The sequence below is a fragment of the Polypterus senegalus genome, chromosome 4 (assembly GCF_016835505.1).
Source record: "Polypterus senegalus isolate Bchr_013 chromosome 4, ASM1683550v1, whole genome shotgun sequence".
Taxonomy (NCBI): Eukaryota; Metazoa; Chordata; class Cladistia; order Polypteriformes; family Polypteridae; genus Polypterus; species Polypterus senegalus.
This window is the reverse complement of record NC_053157.1, coordinates 54,047,149-54,065,422: the sequence shown is the minus strand read 5'-3', so window position 1 is coordinate 54,065,422 and position 18,274 is coordinate 54,047,149. Positions and strand designations below refer to the sequence as shown.

Genomic DNA, 18,274 nt, shown 5'->3' with positions numbered 1-18,274 from the left:
GATGAGTCTTGATCACCTAATACCCTGTTGACACAGTTTGTGGTTTTTCCCTCCTCAGACCATAAGTACCCTACAAGCCTTGCTGTTTTAAAAATGCTCTGACATAGGCTGTCTGACCATAATGGTTTGGACCTTATCCAAGTCACACATGTTCTGCACTTAATACACTGACTATGGGTACCTAGTGTTATCTTACCATCTAATATACACCTGACCTTAATATGTACCCTTGTTGTGCAATTCTGTAATCATTTGCTTCATATAGTAGTGGTCAAAATGTCAGTGTAATCAGTGTTTGTGCTTTTTAAGCCAGAAAATGCAGCAGTAATTGTAAATACTGCAGAAATTAAATACAACTGCACTTTTGTTAGGCATTTATTTTCATGTGTGTAAACCTAGAGCTTCCACAAAACAGGGACTGAATACTGGCACAATATTTTTTTTAATTCTAAGACAAAACAATACTAGATTAAAACATTGTTCATTTTGTATTAGATCCACTAATACATAAATAAGTAGAACATGTCCTTGTAATCGACAAATGAAAAGTAAGGATTCAGAAAATAATTTTAAAAATTACTCAGTATATGTATGTATGTATGTATGTATGCCATAAAATAATTACAGCTTTTTTCTAATACAGGGATGACTTAGTAATAAAGAGAAACAAAATTAAATATGACGGGTTAACAGTTTGAAAGAGTAAAAGGCTACAAAGCTAACTGTTGACGCACAAGTGTGACCTTCAGAACATCATCATGGCCTCCAGCTATGGCCAAATAAAACTCAGTCACAGACTGTTGTGTAATTTTTCCATTTCATTTGAAATCTATTGTAATGTTATAGTTACAACACTGGCCTTGGGCATTCACTGGTTTGTACAAAATACATTTCTAAAAGGAATGCAAATACTGCTGTAAATAATGTTATCTCAAATACTGAAAGAAAATACTACATGATGTGATAGAAAGTTTTGACTTTTAATTTTTCCATACTATGTGATTAATATTAGTCAATGTTGAGTCGAACATAGTCAAGAAATACATAAAAAATACAGCACTGCCATAAAAACATTAGTAATATCTGAAAGTAAAAGAAAATAATAAAGCAAAAGAGAAATATTCTACTTTAAAAAAATAATATTTTTAAACCCCACTTTAATTAGTCTAGGTTTCTGCTGCTAGCCCTAGGTTTCTTATGCTACTCAAATGTGCATTACATCACCACAAACTGTAAACCAGATGAGAGGTAAAGAATAACAAAAGGAAAAAGTGTATACCAATTGTTTAAGGTGATCCAATTACTGAGGTGATAAATAAAAATACAAATGACACCATATCCATTAAGGGCCTTGATTTAGAAGTGTGACCAAAATGATGACTAATAAGGATGCATTGACATTTATTCTGTGTGCAGTAACAGCACAGTGATGTATTTAGTAAAACAATATCAGACCAGGCTTTATTAAGAGTCTCAAAATTATCACTGTATGATTATGTCCTCTGAAAGATGCTACATAAAAATCAGGCTTTTTGATAAAGTTAATGAACACTGGTCTACAGTTCAGGTTTAGCTTGTACTATTTTTAACCTACAATGATAAAAAAAAAATAAAATAAAGACTGATTGATTGAACAGGACCTTTATGGAACTCTAAAGTGATTTAAAACCAGTGGACCTAATAGTAGTGAAAAAATGATTTAAAAATATACATTGCCACATTGAAAAATTTTATTAGCTATTTGCTGAACAAATCAAATTATTTTTAAACTGTAAGTCAAACACATTTATAACAGAATAACAAATGAAAGGACAATCACAGAAAGACCAAGCATTTCTTAATCGTTGAATATTATACAACAGAACAAATACATATTTTAGGAATCAAGCATGTTTCATGTGACTTTATGACAAGAATCTTTCAGCAAACCTAAAATAGATTCATGCCATGGTCCTTTATATAAGCTTTGGTGACAGTATTTCAAACCGACTGCATGTTTTTGCGTCACAATCTGTATACTGAAATTGTTATTCACTAAAGTGATGTCAGGAACCAGGCATAGGCGTGTGACACTCACAAGACTCAAGGATCACATCGCTTGACTGTTCCCACACCTTAAAAGGAAATAAGTATCAGAGGGAGCAGTCTTCCAGAGTCATGTCATGTTTTTGCCTCCACAGCTCAGAAGAGATCAAATATACAAACACAAGGTTGAAACATGAAGACTGCTTTTCTGTATGAAAAACATGACAGCCCATACAAACAACTTATACTTTAAAACTCTTTGAACATCCAGTCCATAAAGTAAAGAATTATTAACCAGTAAAACTTCTGAACTTAACAAATCTTTTCTTTCTACGATATATACATTTCAAGTCTGTTTCTTAAGCAGTAATCCCCATCTACAAATAATATAATGGTTTTCAATTAGAGCAAAGCTTTTACGTGAAGACACAATTTAAAATTAGTTTCTGGGGAAAGAAAAGTCACATAATGATTTAAATTATAATTTCTATATCTGATCAGAAATGAAGGCTTTCTTGATGACTAAGAATTCCACAGAAATAAGGCTGAACAACTTTAAAAATTGTCAGATATCAACCATATATTACCTTACAATGCTTGATGATATTTTCAGGAAAGCGCATTCTATTTTAATGTTTGAATTGCATTCTATTTTTCCAATTTTCAAATCAAAATAAAGTGTATAAAATGTATAAATTACATACTCATTTGCTGCATAATATGAAGAGAGATGTGAAACTACTGACATGACATACCTTTCAAAATGGTAAAAAAAGGAGGAAGGCTCAGTTTAACATAGTATTGTTTAAATGTCCACTCTTATTGTCTATTACTATATCAAGTGTAAAAATGTATAACTGTTCAGAGAACAAATCTATGGCATCCAAAAATCTGTCTATCTCTTAACACTTTCTAAAACCTGCTTTTTCTTTTACAGATCTGCAGGGGAGCACAGCTCATTTCTGACAACATTATGGGCAACACAATAATGTAAGCTGCAGCATACTTTGCACAATCTCACTTTGGGCAAATTTATAGTTTCCATTTAAGCTAAAATGCATATCTTTAGGATGTTAAAGGAAACTGGTGTATCTTGACAAAATCTACGTAATCTTAAAACACAAAAGACCAGGCCATGAGCTAAATCCAGAATGCTGATAGTATTGCTAGCCACTAAGCCAAGAAATCAAGCACCATATTTTTTACATTTCAAAACATTTTAAATAAAAATTATGCTATTACTCTCTTCAGAGCAAACAATGCTTAAAAATAATGGTTATATACACAAAAAATACCTTAATAAAATTGTTCAGATGGCCTAACTTTCTCATGTTGGAAACGCCTTGGGGTTTGGCCACATTCTGGAGAATTTCCCGCAAGTTGTCAGCAGGGTCTGTGAAAGAGACAAAAAAAAGCAATATGAATGTTACAAGTAGAAACCACCATCATATACTCATTACTCCAAGTAGTCTGTATCCAACTACAATTTTACTAAGTGGATAAATGAACTTTGCAAATAAGGAGTATTGCTGAAACAATTATTTTCATTTACTTCACAAAAAAAAGCCATACCGTATAAAATGTTTCCAGGTAAAAAAAACGAAGTCTACGTGTGGAAGTGTGTGTGTCTGTCTGTCCAGCCCGGAAGTGCGAAGCTACAGCAATGAAGTTTAAAGAGCCGGCAAGGGGGACCCAAATTAACAAGTCGGAGACAAACTCGCTTACCTGCTGATAGACAAGGGGGTCGAGCATGTCCGGAAAATGAAACAGCCGATTCTGCATTTCAATTTTTTTTGTGGCGATTTCAATAGTTTGTAGGAGCCCAGGCTTTTTACAGCATGGGCTTACACAGGTAGTATATTATATATGAGATATATATATATTTTTGTATATGAGACGCTAAAAATGTTAAAGCAAATAGTATCAAATGCCCCAACTACGTTCAAAAAACACTAAGAAACACAAGCATAACTGAAAAATTTGTGGTGATTGTTATTATTCTGCGCAACAACTTTTCTGTAAGTCTCCCCAACATACCATCGACTGGAAATGAAAAGATTCTTGCAATGACCATGTCAAATCCAAAAACCATCTCAAGAACAAAGAAAAATTAAGATCAATGAATGTTTTCCTTCAGGCAACAATACAGAATATAAAATGGACAGAGGGAAAACATCAGTTTGTGGAGGATTTTGTGGCTTTGTGTTCAAATGCGTATTTTCTTCATTAAACAATTGTAAAGAGGGAAGCTCACTGCCAGAAAATGAGTCTTCCTCAAACTCATTTGCCCTGTATCTTTAAACAACATATGGATGTAGTTTGCAAAAAAATTTATGGCAAGAAAGTATTTCTTGTAGTTGATAACCACAACCACGAAATTCTCAACATTGTGATAGGTGAGTAAACATTTGGCTGTCCAGTAATTCATTTTTTGTAAGCAGGTCAAATTGAACAGGATGTATTTACTGTAAGTCATTTTTTTAATGTAAATTATATTTAACCTGTATTAACAAGTCATTCCCACAGTAAAAAATGGTATTAGTAAACATCACTGGTTGTTAACAGGTTCCCTTTTAAAAATTAACAGCAATGTTTCTGGATTTAATAAATGTTTTGCCTTACAGTGATGAGGCACACAAGGCCCACATTTTCCTCTTAGGTTAAACCTGGGTGGAAAAGTAAGCTTCTCTTTAGATGGAACAAGCCCTTAAAAGTGAGTCTCTTTTTGTTTTGTTTTTTTTTTTGTTTGTTTAATTCCCAGATTTAAGATCTATCATTTGAGTGAAATTTTGCCTAATTATTTTAATATGTGCAGTAAGGAACGGATGTCTTGATATTTAAGCTACAGATGTAACGATGGATAAGGTGGGGGAGGTGCTTGCAGATTCCCATCCCAAAACACAGAGGCAGGTTTATGCCTTCCTCGGGCTCGCAGGGTATTACAGGCGTTTCATTCTCAATTTAGCACATCGGGTTGTCCCCCTTACTTACTTGACAAAGGGCAGAAAGAATCGTAGTGTTGTCTCAACCGACGCCTGTGAGAGATCTTTTGCAAACCTAAAATCCGCTCTATCACAATTCTAGGTTCTAGACGTTTCGAAGGAATTTATTCTGCAAACAGATGCTAGCGCTTTTGGTTTAGGATCGGTGCTCTCACAATGTTTTGAGGGGGAAAAGCACCCCAACAGGTTTCTCAACAGAAAGCAGCTACCCAGGGAGCGTAATTATTTGACTATTGAAAAGGAGTGCTTGGTGATTAAGTGGGTGGTGGAAGCCCTCTGTTACTATCCCTGAGGACGACAGTTTACCCTGGTGACTGATAATGCCACACTAAAATGGCTGTACAAACAGAAGGATATGAACGCCCAGCTCACCTGGTGGCCTATAGACAGCCTATTAGTTGATGGGGCAACCGCAGGCACCCAGCACTGTAGCAACTCTCCGCAAAACAAATCCAAAAAGATCACGCTCATGTTACAAGCCCCTGCCGCTGATGGGTGATGCAAGAAACATTATAAATTCAGGGAAAATGTATTACTTGGCCACTAACATGGCCACGACCCTGCCTGATTGCTGTGTCTGTGTATAGGAAGGAGAGTGGTAGATCCCACTACAATAAATAACCATGCTATTCCTGTTTCAAGCTGAATAAAGCTGGGTTTGATAAAGTACTGAAACATCAATTCAGAATCACCTCTGTGGCAGAGAAAGAGAGTGCAAGGAAGAGCAAGTCAAAGCCCAGTGTCAAATGTTCTAAACATTGTGCGACAAGCACATTACACTGTAATCCTGATCCTGGAGAGGACAACCAATTTGTTATTTCTGGTAAACTAAACCAAGGGCAATGCAGAGCATCTACGGAGCTGTCCTTGTGCCACTACTGTTACAGATGGTGAATCAACCCCATCATATTTTCCCCATGTTCGTTATAACATGGTCCTATGAATTTTGTTACAAATGGATTCCACCTGTGTAAAAAAACACAAAGCTGACTATGTATTCTATGCATTTCATTTCTCTGAAATCTTCATACATTGATTTTCATCCACAGCCATGAGCAGGTTACATTAATTGGTAGTTCTAAATTGCCAAAAATGCCTGGACTCCATAACCATGAAATGTAGAAGGCAAGTACCATTAGTGGATTAATTTATACATAGACACACACATTATTAATATGGTAAATGTCAAAGAATTACAGTTGGGAACAAAGAAGAGGGGAATGAAACATCCATATTAAACACCTGTTCAAATTCAAATTCAGAGTTAAGAGGACCAGGTCTACTCTGGCACAAAGCAGAAACGAACCTCAAATGTGGCTTTAGTCCATAGTTCTGCACATTCATAACTACATAGATTAATAGCAGAAAATTTGTCATTTCCAGTTAACTTACCCTGCATAAGAGTAAAATGACTCAACTTCTTAGAAGAAAAACACCTGATGTTTATATCATGTGCCCCCAGCCAACAGGCATAATGTGGTAATTAATTTAAACATTTGTCCACCATGGTTTGGGGCTGTTTTTATCAGTTATGTTTCACAGCTCTAAAGTACAAGTTACATTTATTGCAAGTTATTCTCTTTCAATGTCTTCTCAGGCTCCATTATTTTTCTGAGTAGTACATCTATCATCATTTATTAAACTCATGCATTAGGTATCACAGTTTGTTAATACATACGGCATGGATCAGACATCAGGCTTTATTGTACATATATGTAGCCTCAATTTAATAATCCTGATGGACTACTGCAACAATAGTGCCCTTATCACAAATTCTTCTTTCTGAAAGCTAGATGGCCCCAAACAAAACAACTTCTAACTTTCTATTTCATATAATACTAATTTTATATAAGAAAAAAATATCTTCCAATCACTCCTCTAGATACATCTGCAACAGGTCTCCATTATACTGCATATGACATTAATAAGCACTACCTTTAGAATTTCATCTCTTTTGTTTCGTCAATCAAATTCATTTTTCACTCCTGTTTATTTCTGCAATTGCAGCACAGAATTAACATTTAATTTGTGCCATAATATGCTGTGGAAATAGTAATACATTGAAGGCCAAGGCAGACTGTACGTGGGTGTATAAGTATCCTCAACAACACATTGGCATTACTTTAATTTTCAAGCTAAGCATAATTACAAATGAACGCCCACCAGTGCTTTAAAATGCAAATACTTTAAAAGTGTGCTTGGTAGTGCATAATATTTTCATTCATTTCAGAATGTTGTTTTCATTTCAGCTCCATTCAGAGATATTGCCAAATAAAAATATCTAAAATACACTCCATAGCTCATAATAAAATATGGCTGTATTTGCTGTTGATATGCTGGATTTTTGTTCTACAGCAGTTTGGTGCATCTTTTGAAAAACAGTTAGAAATTGGGTCTATTTTAGGAAAATGCTTCTTCACAAAATATAGTAAACATATTTTAATTCTATTTTGCATCTACTCAAAATAATTTATAAAAAAATATGCCTGAGTAAAAGTTTCAAACATGTTTGTATTGAGTAAGAATTACAAAATGGCAAATTTGATAATGCCAATATTGCACTGAATTCCACAATTACATGTTGCCATATTTCAGTATGTCACTCTAGCGTTTTGCCCACTTGAATGACTCTTGACAAAAAAGAATATATAAAATAAAGGACAGTATGCTTTAAACTATACAATTAAATTATTTGCTTTCTTACACCAATCAGGCACAACATTAAAACCACCTGCCTAACATTTTGTAGTCCCCCTACTTGTTGAGGCATGCACTCTGCAAAACATCTAAAGGTGTCCTTTGATATCTGGCACCAAGACGTTGCCAGCAGATCCTTTAAGTCCCATAGGTTACGAGCTTGGGTCTCCATGGATCTGACCTGTTTTTCCAGCACTTTCCAGAATATTCTTAAGATTCCTGAGATCTGGGAAACTGCAGGCCAAGTCAACACCTTGAACTCTTTGTCATGTTCTCCCAACCGTTCCTGAATAATGCCTTAGTGCATCCTACTGCCAACTCTTTCCCAGGTAAACGACATACACACGTATGACCATCCACATGATCTAAAACAAAACTATTTCATTGGATCAGGCCACCTTCTTCCATTGCTCCATTGTCCAGTTCTGATGCTCATGTAACCACTGAAGGCATTTTCAGTGGTAGACAGAAACTAGCCTGGACACTGTGACTGTTTTTGGCTACGCAGGAAGCTGCAATGCATTGTGTGTTTTGACAATTTTCTCTCATATCTAGCAATATCTAGAAAATCTGCAGCATCTTATTGCAGATGTTGAAGGACGCCAGTCATCCACTAACTTTCTCTCTTTCTTTCCTAGGTGACAAAGCGGAAGCGGAAGTAGAAGCAGACAATGGCCGACAGTGAGATGAATCGCGTTGCCGTCGTTGTCGAAGAACTCCAGGCACTCGACAAACAGATTCAGAAACTCCTGTCCAGATGAAGGTACCTCAGAGACTTGAAGACTCGGCTGCTGGACAAACCACACCCAACAACTGAAGTCGGCGTAACATCAACCCCACCTCGTGCCGCTCAAGTCCAAGGGCAAGTAAGCTTCACCCCCGCGCCTCATAGGAGCAACGACAACACTGATGAAGACCTCGACGGGTTTCAGCTTTGCAGGCGGGGGTTCAAGGCTAGAACACCTCCATCGGCACAGGCGGGCATTCAAATCCAGAACCGATTCGACCCTCTCCGCGTCCCCAGTCTGCCTTCAACCCCGGGTGATGTAATCGTGGTAGGTGATTCGATTGTATGAAACCTGAATATCACGTGCCCTAATCGAAAATCCTTTGTTTCTTGTTTTCCCGGTGCTCGAGTTCGAGATGTGATGAGGCGGCGCTGACCTTCTACCAGAAGCACAAGAGGGCAATTGGATCCATCATTCTACACGCCGGCGTAACGACATAAGGCACGAGAGTCGAGGTTCTCAAGGCTGACTTCGCAGCACTAGTTGAAGACACGAAGGAGAGGACCCCATCGCAAAAATCTTCATCTCGGGTCCACTACCTCTCGTCAGACGATCGAATGAATACTACAGTCGTCTGCTGGGTTTAAACAACTGGCTGAGAGGCTTCTGCGAGAATCAAGACATCGGGTTTATAGACAACTGGGATCTTTTTTGGGAAAGGCCGCGCTTCTTCAAGCGGGATGGACTGCATCCGAATAGATTTGGCGCCCGGGTCCTCTCCGAAAACATCGCTAAGGTAATTCGTCTATCTTGACTGTCTACTTCTACTTTTAACCCCTTACGTAATGCTACTGCTTTGATAGGACATAATGGCTTAACAGAGTCTTCCGTTAAAGTGCACAACATTAATAATCTAATAACAAATCTTAATGCACGTAAAAAATCTAGGCAGTGCGGCATAAACACCAATAATTTAATTGAAATTACTACTTCAGATCAACACTGCATTAAGACTATAAAAACGGATTGTAGATTACATAAAAAGTACACACAGAGCGGCGTAACAAAAATAACTTAATTTTTGTTCCGATTACCAATAACACGCATAAAATTCAGCTCTGCCCTTCAGAAACATTAAATATGGCACTATTAAATGTTAGAGCTTTAACTAACAAGACATTTTTTATAAACGATCTTATTAGTGATAGAAAGATTGATTTTATTGCACTAAATGAAACATGGCTTAACTCAATGGCGGCTGTTTTAATGAATCTGCGCTCCGGATTACAGTTTTACTCGTGCAGACCGCCAGGGAAAAAGGGGGGCTTGGCAAACATTTACTCGAGCGATTAAAATGTAAAGATGTTAGTTTTGGTAAATTTAAGTCCTTTGAGTATCTCGCCGTTGTTATTCATGGAGATTCTCACGTTCTAGTATTATCCGTGTATAGACCTCCTAAATATAACGCCTTTCCTTGAGGAATTCTCTGACTTAATGTCAATTTTAGTTACAAACTATGATACACTTTTAATAGTCGGCGACTTTAACTTTCATGTCGACAATCAGTGTGACCAAAAGGTAAAGGAATTCATGAACCTCCTGGACTCTTTTGATTTGAGACAGCTCGTTAATCAGCCTACACATAAAGCAGGTCATACGTTAGACTTAGTGATTACTAAAGGACTTAAAGTTGATATAAAGCAGGTCATTGATATGGTCTATCAGACCATTTCCTTCTACTATTTAATATAGAAATAAAGATAGAAAACACTCATGAGAAGCATTTTGTTAAAAAACGCTTCTTTGACTCATCAGCAGCTTTAAAGCTTACAACTATTCTAAGCAATCAGTCCGTTTATAATGCCAACTATAATAGCGAGGATAATGTAAATAGTAAAGTGGAAAACTTTAATTCTAAAGTAAGAACTGCTGTTGACATAGTTGCACCTGAAAAGACAGTTAAAAAATCTTCTAGCATTGTTATTCCATGGAAGACCCAAAGAGTGTCTGATTTAAAAAGAACATGTCGTAGAGCTGAGCGTAAATGGAGGAAAACTAAACTAACTATCCATTATGAGATATTGAAGGTTAAAATAACAGAATACAATAACACTGTCCGTCTTGAGAGGCTGCTATTTCTCTAATATTATAAATAACAATGCTAGTAATCCCAGAGTCTTATTTTCTACAATTGATCGTCTGTTAAACCCAGGTAACACAAAGGAATGCCCCCAGAATACTTCCAGTGAAACCTGTGAGAACATTGCTGTATTTTTCAATCAAAAAATTAATGATATTAGAGATAACATAGTATATCTCCAAAGCCCGGTACTCCATTATAAACAAATTAAATGCTTTCACCAGGATAGATTTACCTGAATTACATAGTATAATCTCTCAACTGAAACCCTCCACCTGCGTCCTTGACCCAATACCAACCAGGTTTTTCAAAGAAATATCAGGTGCTAATTGACAATATTCTGGACATAGTTAATTGTCATTAGATACGGGGTCTTTCCAGACTGTCTTAAGACTGCTGTAGTTAAACCCCTGCTTAAGAAAAATAATCTTGACCCCTCTGCCTTTGAAAATTTTAGACCCATCTAACCTGCCCTTCTTAAGTAAAATTCTAGAGAAGGCAGTCATTATGCAGTTAAATGACCACCTCAATAAACATGCTATTCTTGATAAATTTCAGTCAGGCTTCAGAACAAATCACAGCACAGAAACTGCACTTGTTAAAGTAGTAAATGACTTTGGGTAAATGCAGACAGAGGCCATTTATCTGTTCTCATCCTCTTAGATCTGAGTGCTGCATTTGACACCATTGATCACAATATTCTTAGAAATCGCCTTAGTCAATGGGTGGGCCTCTCTGGCAGTGTCTTAAATTGGTTTGAATCCTACCTGGCAGGAGAAAATTCTTTGTGAGTTGTGGTAATCAAATCTCAAAGACACATGATATCCGATATGGTGTTCCACAAGGCTCTATCCTGGGTCCGCTGTTTTCTCAATCTACATGCTTCCGTTAGGTCAGATTATCTCAGGTTACAACGTGAGCTACCACAGCTATGCTGATGACACACAGCTGTACTTATCAATAGCACCTGATGACTCCGACTCTTTCGATACACTAACACAATGTCTTACTGGTATTTCTGAATGGATGAATAGTAATTTTCTCAAACTAAATAAAGAGAAAACTGAAATTTTAGTAATTGGCAATAATGGATTCAATGAGGTTATCAGAAATAAACTTGATGCACTAGGATTAAAAGTTAAGACGGAAGTAAAAATTTAGGGGTAACCGTTGACTGTAATCTGAATTTTAAATCGCATATTCATCAGACCACTAGGACAGCATTTTTCACTTAAGAAACATAGCAAAAGTTAGACCTCTTATATCATTGAAAGATGCTGAGAAATTAATTCACGCTTTTGTTTTCAGTAGACTAGATTACTGTAACGCACTCCTCTCAGGACTACCCAAAAAAGACATAAATCATTTGCAACGAGTGCAGAATGCAGCTGCTAGAATCCTAACTGGGAAAAGAAAATCCGAACACATTTCTCCAGTTTTGATGTCACTACACTGGTTGCCTGTGTCATTCAGGATTGACTTTAAAATACTGCTTATGGTTTATAAAGCCTTAAATAATCTCGCTCCATCTTATATATCGGAATGCCTGACACGTTATATTCCAAATCGTAACCTTAGATCTTCAAATGAGTGTCTCCTTATAATTCCAAAAGCTAAACTTAAAAGAAGTGGCGAGGGGCCTTCTGCTGTTATGCACCTAAAATCTGGAATAGCCTGCCAATAGGAATTCGCCAGGCAAATACAGTAGAGCACTTTAAAACACTGCTGAAAACACATTACTTTAACATGGCCTTCTCATAACTTCACTTTAACTTAATACTGATACTCTGTATGTTCAATTCATCATAATAACTATTCATAGTGGCTCTAAAATCCATACTAACCCCAACTCTCTCTTCTGTTTCTTTTTCTGGTTTCTTTGTGGTGGCGGCCTGCGCCACCACCACCTACTCAAAGCATCATGATGCTCCAACATTGATGGACTGAAAGCCAGAAGTCTACGTGACCATCATCATCAGGTCCTTCCATGAAAACCCTAAATACAAAGAGGACTGTTTGATTTATGTTAGGTAGATTGCCCAGAGGGGACTGGGGGGTCTCGTGGTCTGGAACCCCTACAGATTTTATTTTTTCTCCAGCCTTTGGAGTTTTTTTGTTTTTCTGTCCACCCTGGCCATCGGACCTTACTTATTCTATGTTAATTAATGTTGACTTATGTTTATTTTTTATTGTGTCTTCTATTTTTCTATTCATTTTGTAAAGCACTTTGAGCTACATTTTCTTGTATGAATATGTGCTATATAAATAAATGTTGATTGAATAACATTTTCAGCAATTTGTGCTACAGTAGCTCTTCTGCGGGATCAGACCACACAGGCTAGCCTTTACCTTAGTTGTTCATGACAATGTCGCCAGTTCACCAGTTGTAAATCCCTGGATGATTTTTAGTAGGTGCTTGTTAAAGTCATTTAGATTCTTAAATTTGTCCATTTTTCTTGCTTCCAACACATCACCCTCAAGAACTGACTGTTCACTTGCTGCCTAATATTTCCCACCCCTTGGCAGTTGCCATTGTAACGACAGAATCAATGTTATTCATTTGACCTGTCAGTGGTTTTAATGTTATGGCTGATCATAGTACGTTCATGTCTTCCTTTTGTGAACTACATAACTTACACGTCTTATTTAAAAACTAGACATTAAGCCGGTTACAATAACGGGCGCTAGAACAGTAGTGCATAAACATTAGTAGGAACAGTCTATATTAAATGGTAAGGGACCTTGTATGTGGCTGTAATATGCGTCACTGTATTGTGTGCCTTTAATTTTCTCTCTGAGTAATACTGGTTTGTATTTCCGTAAAATGCCTGTAATTTTGTCTGACAGTAATACAGTGGAACCTCGCTTCACGACCATAATTCGTTCCAAAACTCTGGTTGTAACCTGATTTGGTCGTGAACCGAAGTAATTTCCCCCCATAGGATTGTACATAAATACAATTAATCCGTTCCAGACCATATGAACTACATGTAAATATATATTTTTTTTATTTTTTAAGCACAAATATAGTTAATTATACCATTGAATGCACAGCGTAATAGTAAACTAAATGTAAAAACACTGAATAACACTAAGAAAACCTTGAACAATGGAGAAAACTAACACTGCAAGAGTTTGCGCTATAGCCTTACGACTTAATAAACAACCAAGAAAAGTAACATCATGCGCGCACCTTTGTGTGTGTGTGTGAGTCTGTCTCGCACGCACCTTTGTGTGTGTCTCTCGCTCTGCACAGGGAATGCACAGGAAGAACACGTGCCGTGTGGCCCAGCGCATGCGCATTTCACCAGAAGACACACACACACAGGGGTTTTATTAAAGAGGATATTCCTAATGTGTCTTTTTAAAAGGCTTGTGAATTAAAGTACTATTTTATATATCATACATAGCCCATCAGATCTAAACTCTGATTAAAACACAATAAAGATTTTATACTTACTTCATTATAACTCAGTTCATATAATTAAACGGTGGTCCAAAAGAAGAAGCTAATACTTCAACCTACATATGCTGCCTCAAAAACTATCAGAGGGAAAAGCAACTTCCACTAGTTTCCCATAGTACTGAAAAGTGAGTGTGTTAATAAAGCTGTTATTGTTCCTCAAGTAACACATTGTCATACATAATTTCAAGTATGATTTTTTTTTTTAATTTAGGTAAAAGCTAACCTGCATTCATTCTCATTAATGACAACTATCATCCCTGCGATAATGAAAAACATACTTCCAAAGACATTAATCTGGCAAACAAGTGATTACAATTTGGTTTGGTATAAGTAAGGGTTGGCATGTGTATGGATTTAACCAGCACAGATTGGCGCACCACTCAGGGTTTATTCCTGCCTTGTGTTCCATGCTACTAGGATAGACTCCAGCACTACTGCAACCCTATAAATGAAGTGGGTTTATGGAATTGAATGGATGGTGGGCACGTCATACAGGGAGCCTCTGAGTAGTATTTTCTATGCACTTACTATTATCTACTAGGGATATCAGAACAAACTTCGCTATTCAAACATAATTCAAATTCATTAAAAAAGGGTCTTATTTGAAGGCAAAAGCTGACATTTGATTGTAAAAGAACAGTTGTTTACTTTACCCGCACTAATTTTGGCATTGAGTTACTCCAGGTGCACAATGCAAAGCTGTAGTATTTTACAGATCTGTTTATAAATTTCACTTCCACAATCAGCCTTTCTGTCATTTTTGAATGGCTACTTTATTATATTCAATAGTCAAACTTACAACCAAATCCTTTTACAACACAGTTACCAATCCCAAAGGTTCTACACTTTGATCTACAAGTGTACTCTGAGCGGTTTTTCTAAATGCTTCTATTGTGCCCTAAACGTATCAAGGGCAACTGATTTGGCCCCATTTACTCTTAAACCTGAGATCCCCGTCAGTTTAATGCTAAGTTCTTCTTATGAAAGCAAAAGAGAAATAACTCAGAATTCTGCATGTCCTTTTATTGCAATGCTTTCAAATTCACAATTTAAAAAGCCTTGTCAAAGTCAGCCAATGCGACAAGTCCCACAATTTGTCTCCATCTCATGTGGCTAATGATTTGATGCATAATGCCTAAACAATAAGATGTAATTAAAAATATTCAGGTCACCCTTATGAAAATACTGCTACATCTGTAAAGGAAAAAATTAGAGAGGTTGTTCTGACTATGACTTGATACTTTGACAATTCCGCCTTACCGGACTGTGGAATGGTCTTCCTGCTTCCATAAGAGATGCCCCCTCGGTCTCAGCCTTTAAATCCCGGCTGAAGACTCACTACTTCAGTTTAGCATATCCTGACTAGAGCTGCTGATTAACTGTACAGACTGCATCTCTGTTGTTAGTCATTAGCACTATAACATAAGTAACATGAATAATTATATTTGAATACTAACCCTCACCTATTCTGTTTCTTTTCTCGGTACCCAAATGTGGCCATTGGTGCCACGGCCCACCTGCCAAGTTGTTTGCCTGCCTATGGTAAAGTCATCCCTGATGGAGGATCACAGGAATCATGGGAAAGAGGGTCCTTTCATGAACGCGTTTCAGCCGTGGCATGGCCAAATGGAGATGCAGCTAGATGGATGAGGTCTCCAGGACTCTAAAAATATGCAAACCTAATTATGTCATATCATCTACTGTTAAACCGTAATTCTAAAATTTTTATTATTATGCTGTCTTAAGGAATTATTCTGTTGTGTATATTGTATTGTATTGACCCCCTACTTTTGACACCCACTGCACGCCCAACCTACCTGGAAAGGGGTCTCTCTTTGAACTGCCTTTCCCGAGGTTTCTTCCATTTTTCCCTACAAGGTTTTTATTGGGAGTTTTTCCTTGTCTTTTCAGAGAGTCAAGGCTGGGGGGCTGTCAAAAGGCAGGGCCTGTTAAAGCCCATTGCTGCACTTCCTGTGTGATTTTGGGCTATACAAAAATAAACTGTATTGTATTGTATTGTATTACCGGACAAGTCCACAGGTGCCAAATGGCTTTTTATTCGCAAGCCGCAATATAAAATGGTACCCTGCCATTGCCCACTGGACACCTCCAAAACAGCTAAACATCTCTTTCTACTTGCCTGCCATTTTACTTCATTCACAATTCTCACCTTGTCATGGTCTTACTAAGTGACCTGTATTGTTTCTTACCCTTGTCTGCACAGCAAGCAATAAAAGCCACTACAAACACAGCCTAAATCTTCACATGTCACACATGCTGACCTGACACCACACTTTATATTAATAGATTTATTTTTTTTTTTATTTATTAATTTGTGGTGAAACAAAAATCAAAACAATCATTACCTTCAGTTACTGATGTAATTCCACTGTTTATCTTCTCACTGTCCTACTGTGTCACTATGATAGCCTTGATGAAGCTACTGTTCCTGTCCATGGAATGAGATGTCAGAGATGATTTGGAATCTTAGGCATTACAGGATACTGACTCGACACTTGGCATTTCTGTTTCCCCTAGAGTGATACAAGTGTGGACTTCATCAAGTGCCATATGAAACTGTAGATTGTTTAGAGGGAACAGAGGCAAGGGGCTGTGAATTTTCTTGTTCTACATAGACTGTGGATCATACACTTCACATTCTCTGTAATGGCCTCATATTTCTGAGGCAGCTAGAATAACATAGGATTGATTGACTAAGGCAGAGAACAACTGTTCACCCCTTATACTAGAATGTAGAACACTCCATAGTTGAGATGCTTTTTAGCTAAAGGTTTTACTTATGCCAGTGGCTTTCTGTACATTTACAGTTTTTAGAAGACTTTGATCTTACAGTGGTAATGCAAAAACTTGCATATATGGGGTGGGAAAAAACAGGTTTACAGTTGTTTGCATACAAAAAGACATGCAGGATAAGATTGCTACACTCAAGCACATTTTAATATTAATAAGACAACAAATAAAAAGACAAATAAAACAAATAAATAATATAATAAATAATAATATAAGAATAAACTCTGTGTTCCGCCTACTCACAACTGTAAACCTACTTTTCCCCATCCCTGTATTACTGAACTCTGTTAAGTAAAGGGAGCCAAAGTCATTAAAAGCTCTAAATAGTATGAAGATTTTGAAATCTGCCTTAAACTTAGCTGGAAGCCAATGGACATATTTTAGAACAGGGGTCATTTTAGGATACTTCTTTCTAGTTTTGATTGTTGAGAGTATTTCGAATTACTCTCAGGCTCCAACTAATTTTGTAGTGCAAGTTTTAATTGTGGTGCAGTGGTTAGCACTAGTACCTCACAGATCTAGTACCGTGGATTAATACCCTGTGTCTGGTCAGTGTGTGAAGCCTGTACACTTTTGCCTTGTCTGTATGGATTTTCCTTCCACATCCTAAAAGATGTGTGATAAGTGAACTGGCAAAACTAAACTGGCCCTAGTGGAATTTGCGCAAGTGTAGTCTAGAGCCATTTCTACTGTGTTTTCTGCTTTGAGCAGAACGGGCTACAACATTTTGCATTCTTAAACTGGAATAAGCAGATTTGAGAATGCATAAATGTGTGTACAGGGTGGTCCAGATCAAATTATGCAGATCCACATTGTCTGGATGACTGATTTATGCAGGGACGATTCCAGTTTGGTGCAAAGACGATTCCTCATGTCGTCAGTTCGCACACTTCTTGATGGTCCGGGATTTTTTTGGGTGATTTTCTATGTAATAAACTTAATAAGTTATAGCATAATGAAAATTGCATAATTGGATCTGGACCACCCTATATATGAATGCTAAATGATGGGGTCAAAAATCCCTTTCACACACAAAAACTAGCCCAAGAATTTACAGGTTAATTACTAGATCCTGCACATGTGTGAACAAAGCTACGTCAAGAAATTCAGGAAAGTTAACCCAGGATAAGATTTAATGTAATTTAAGGTATTTAATGGATTATTAACACCGCCAGAAAATTGCAAGACAAAAGTATGTAAAGCATCATAAATGTCTGAACCTCATAAGTTGTTTTCAACCTATGGTACACATACCACTGGTGGTACATGAAGAGCTCCAAGATGGCAAGTGAGGCATCACAAAAAATGTTGGGAGCTGTAAGCACTATTAAAATCTAAGCCAAACTGTGCAAGAGACAGTGAGGTAATCATTTTAAAATTGTTACTTCTCAAGAAGAATAAAAAT

At 37.0% G+C, this 18,274-nt stretch overlaps 1 protein-coding gene across 2 annotated transcripts in view; it reads right to left on the bottom strand.

Moving 5' to 3' along the window:
• Positions 1-18,274, bottom strand: part of LOC120527345 (rapamycin-insensitive companion of mTOR-like) — a 151,142-nt gene that overhangs the window by 114,338 nt on the left and 18,530 nt on the right. The window contains exons 1-2 of one of the 2 annotated variants that reach the window (XM_039750641.1): positions 16,425-16,663; positions 3,321-3,418 (exon numbers count right to left, since the gene is read on the bottom strand). In XM_039750641.1, coding sequence (XP_039606575.1) covers positions 3,321-3,356 — 36 coding nt within the window. In that variant the 5' untranslated portion in view covers positions 3,357-3,418; positions 16,425-16,663. Of the gene's footprint in view, positions 1-3,320; positions 3,419-16,424; positions 16,664-18,274 lie in introns of those variants that run through there. The other variant, XM_039750640.1, reaches the window with a different exon arrangement.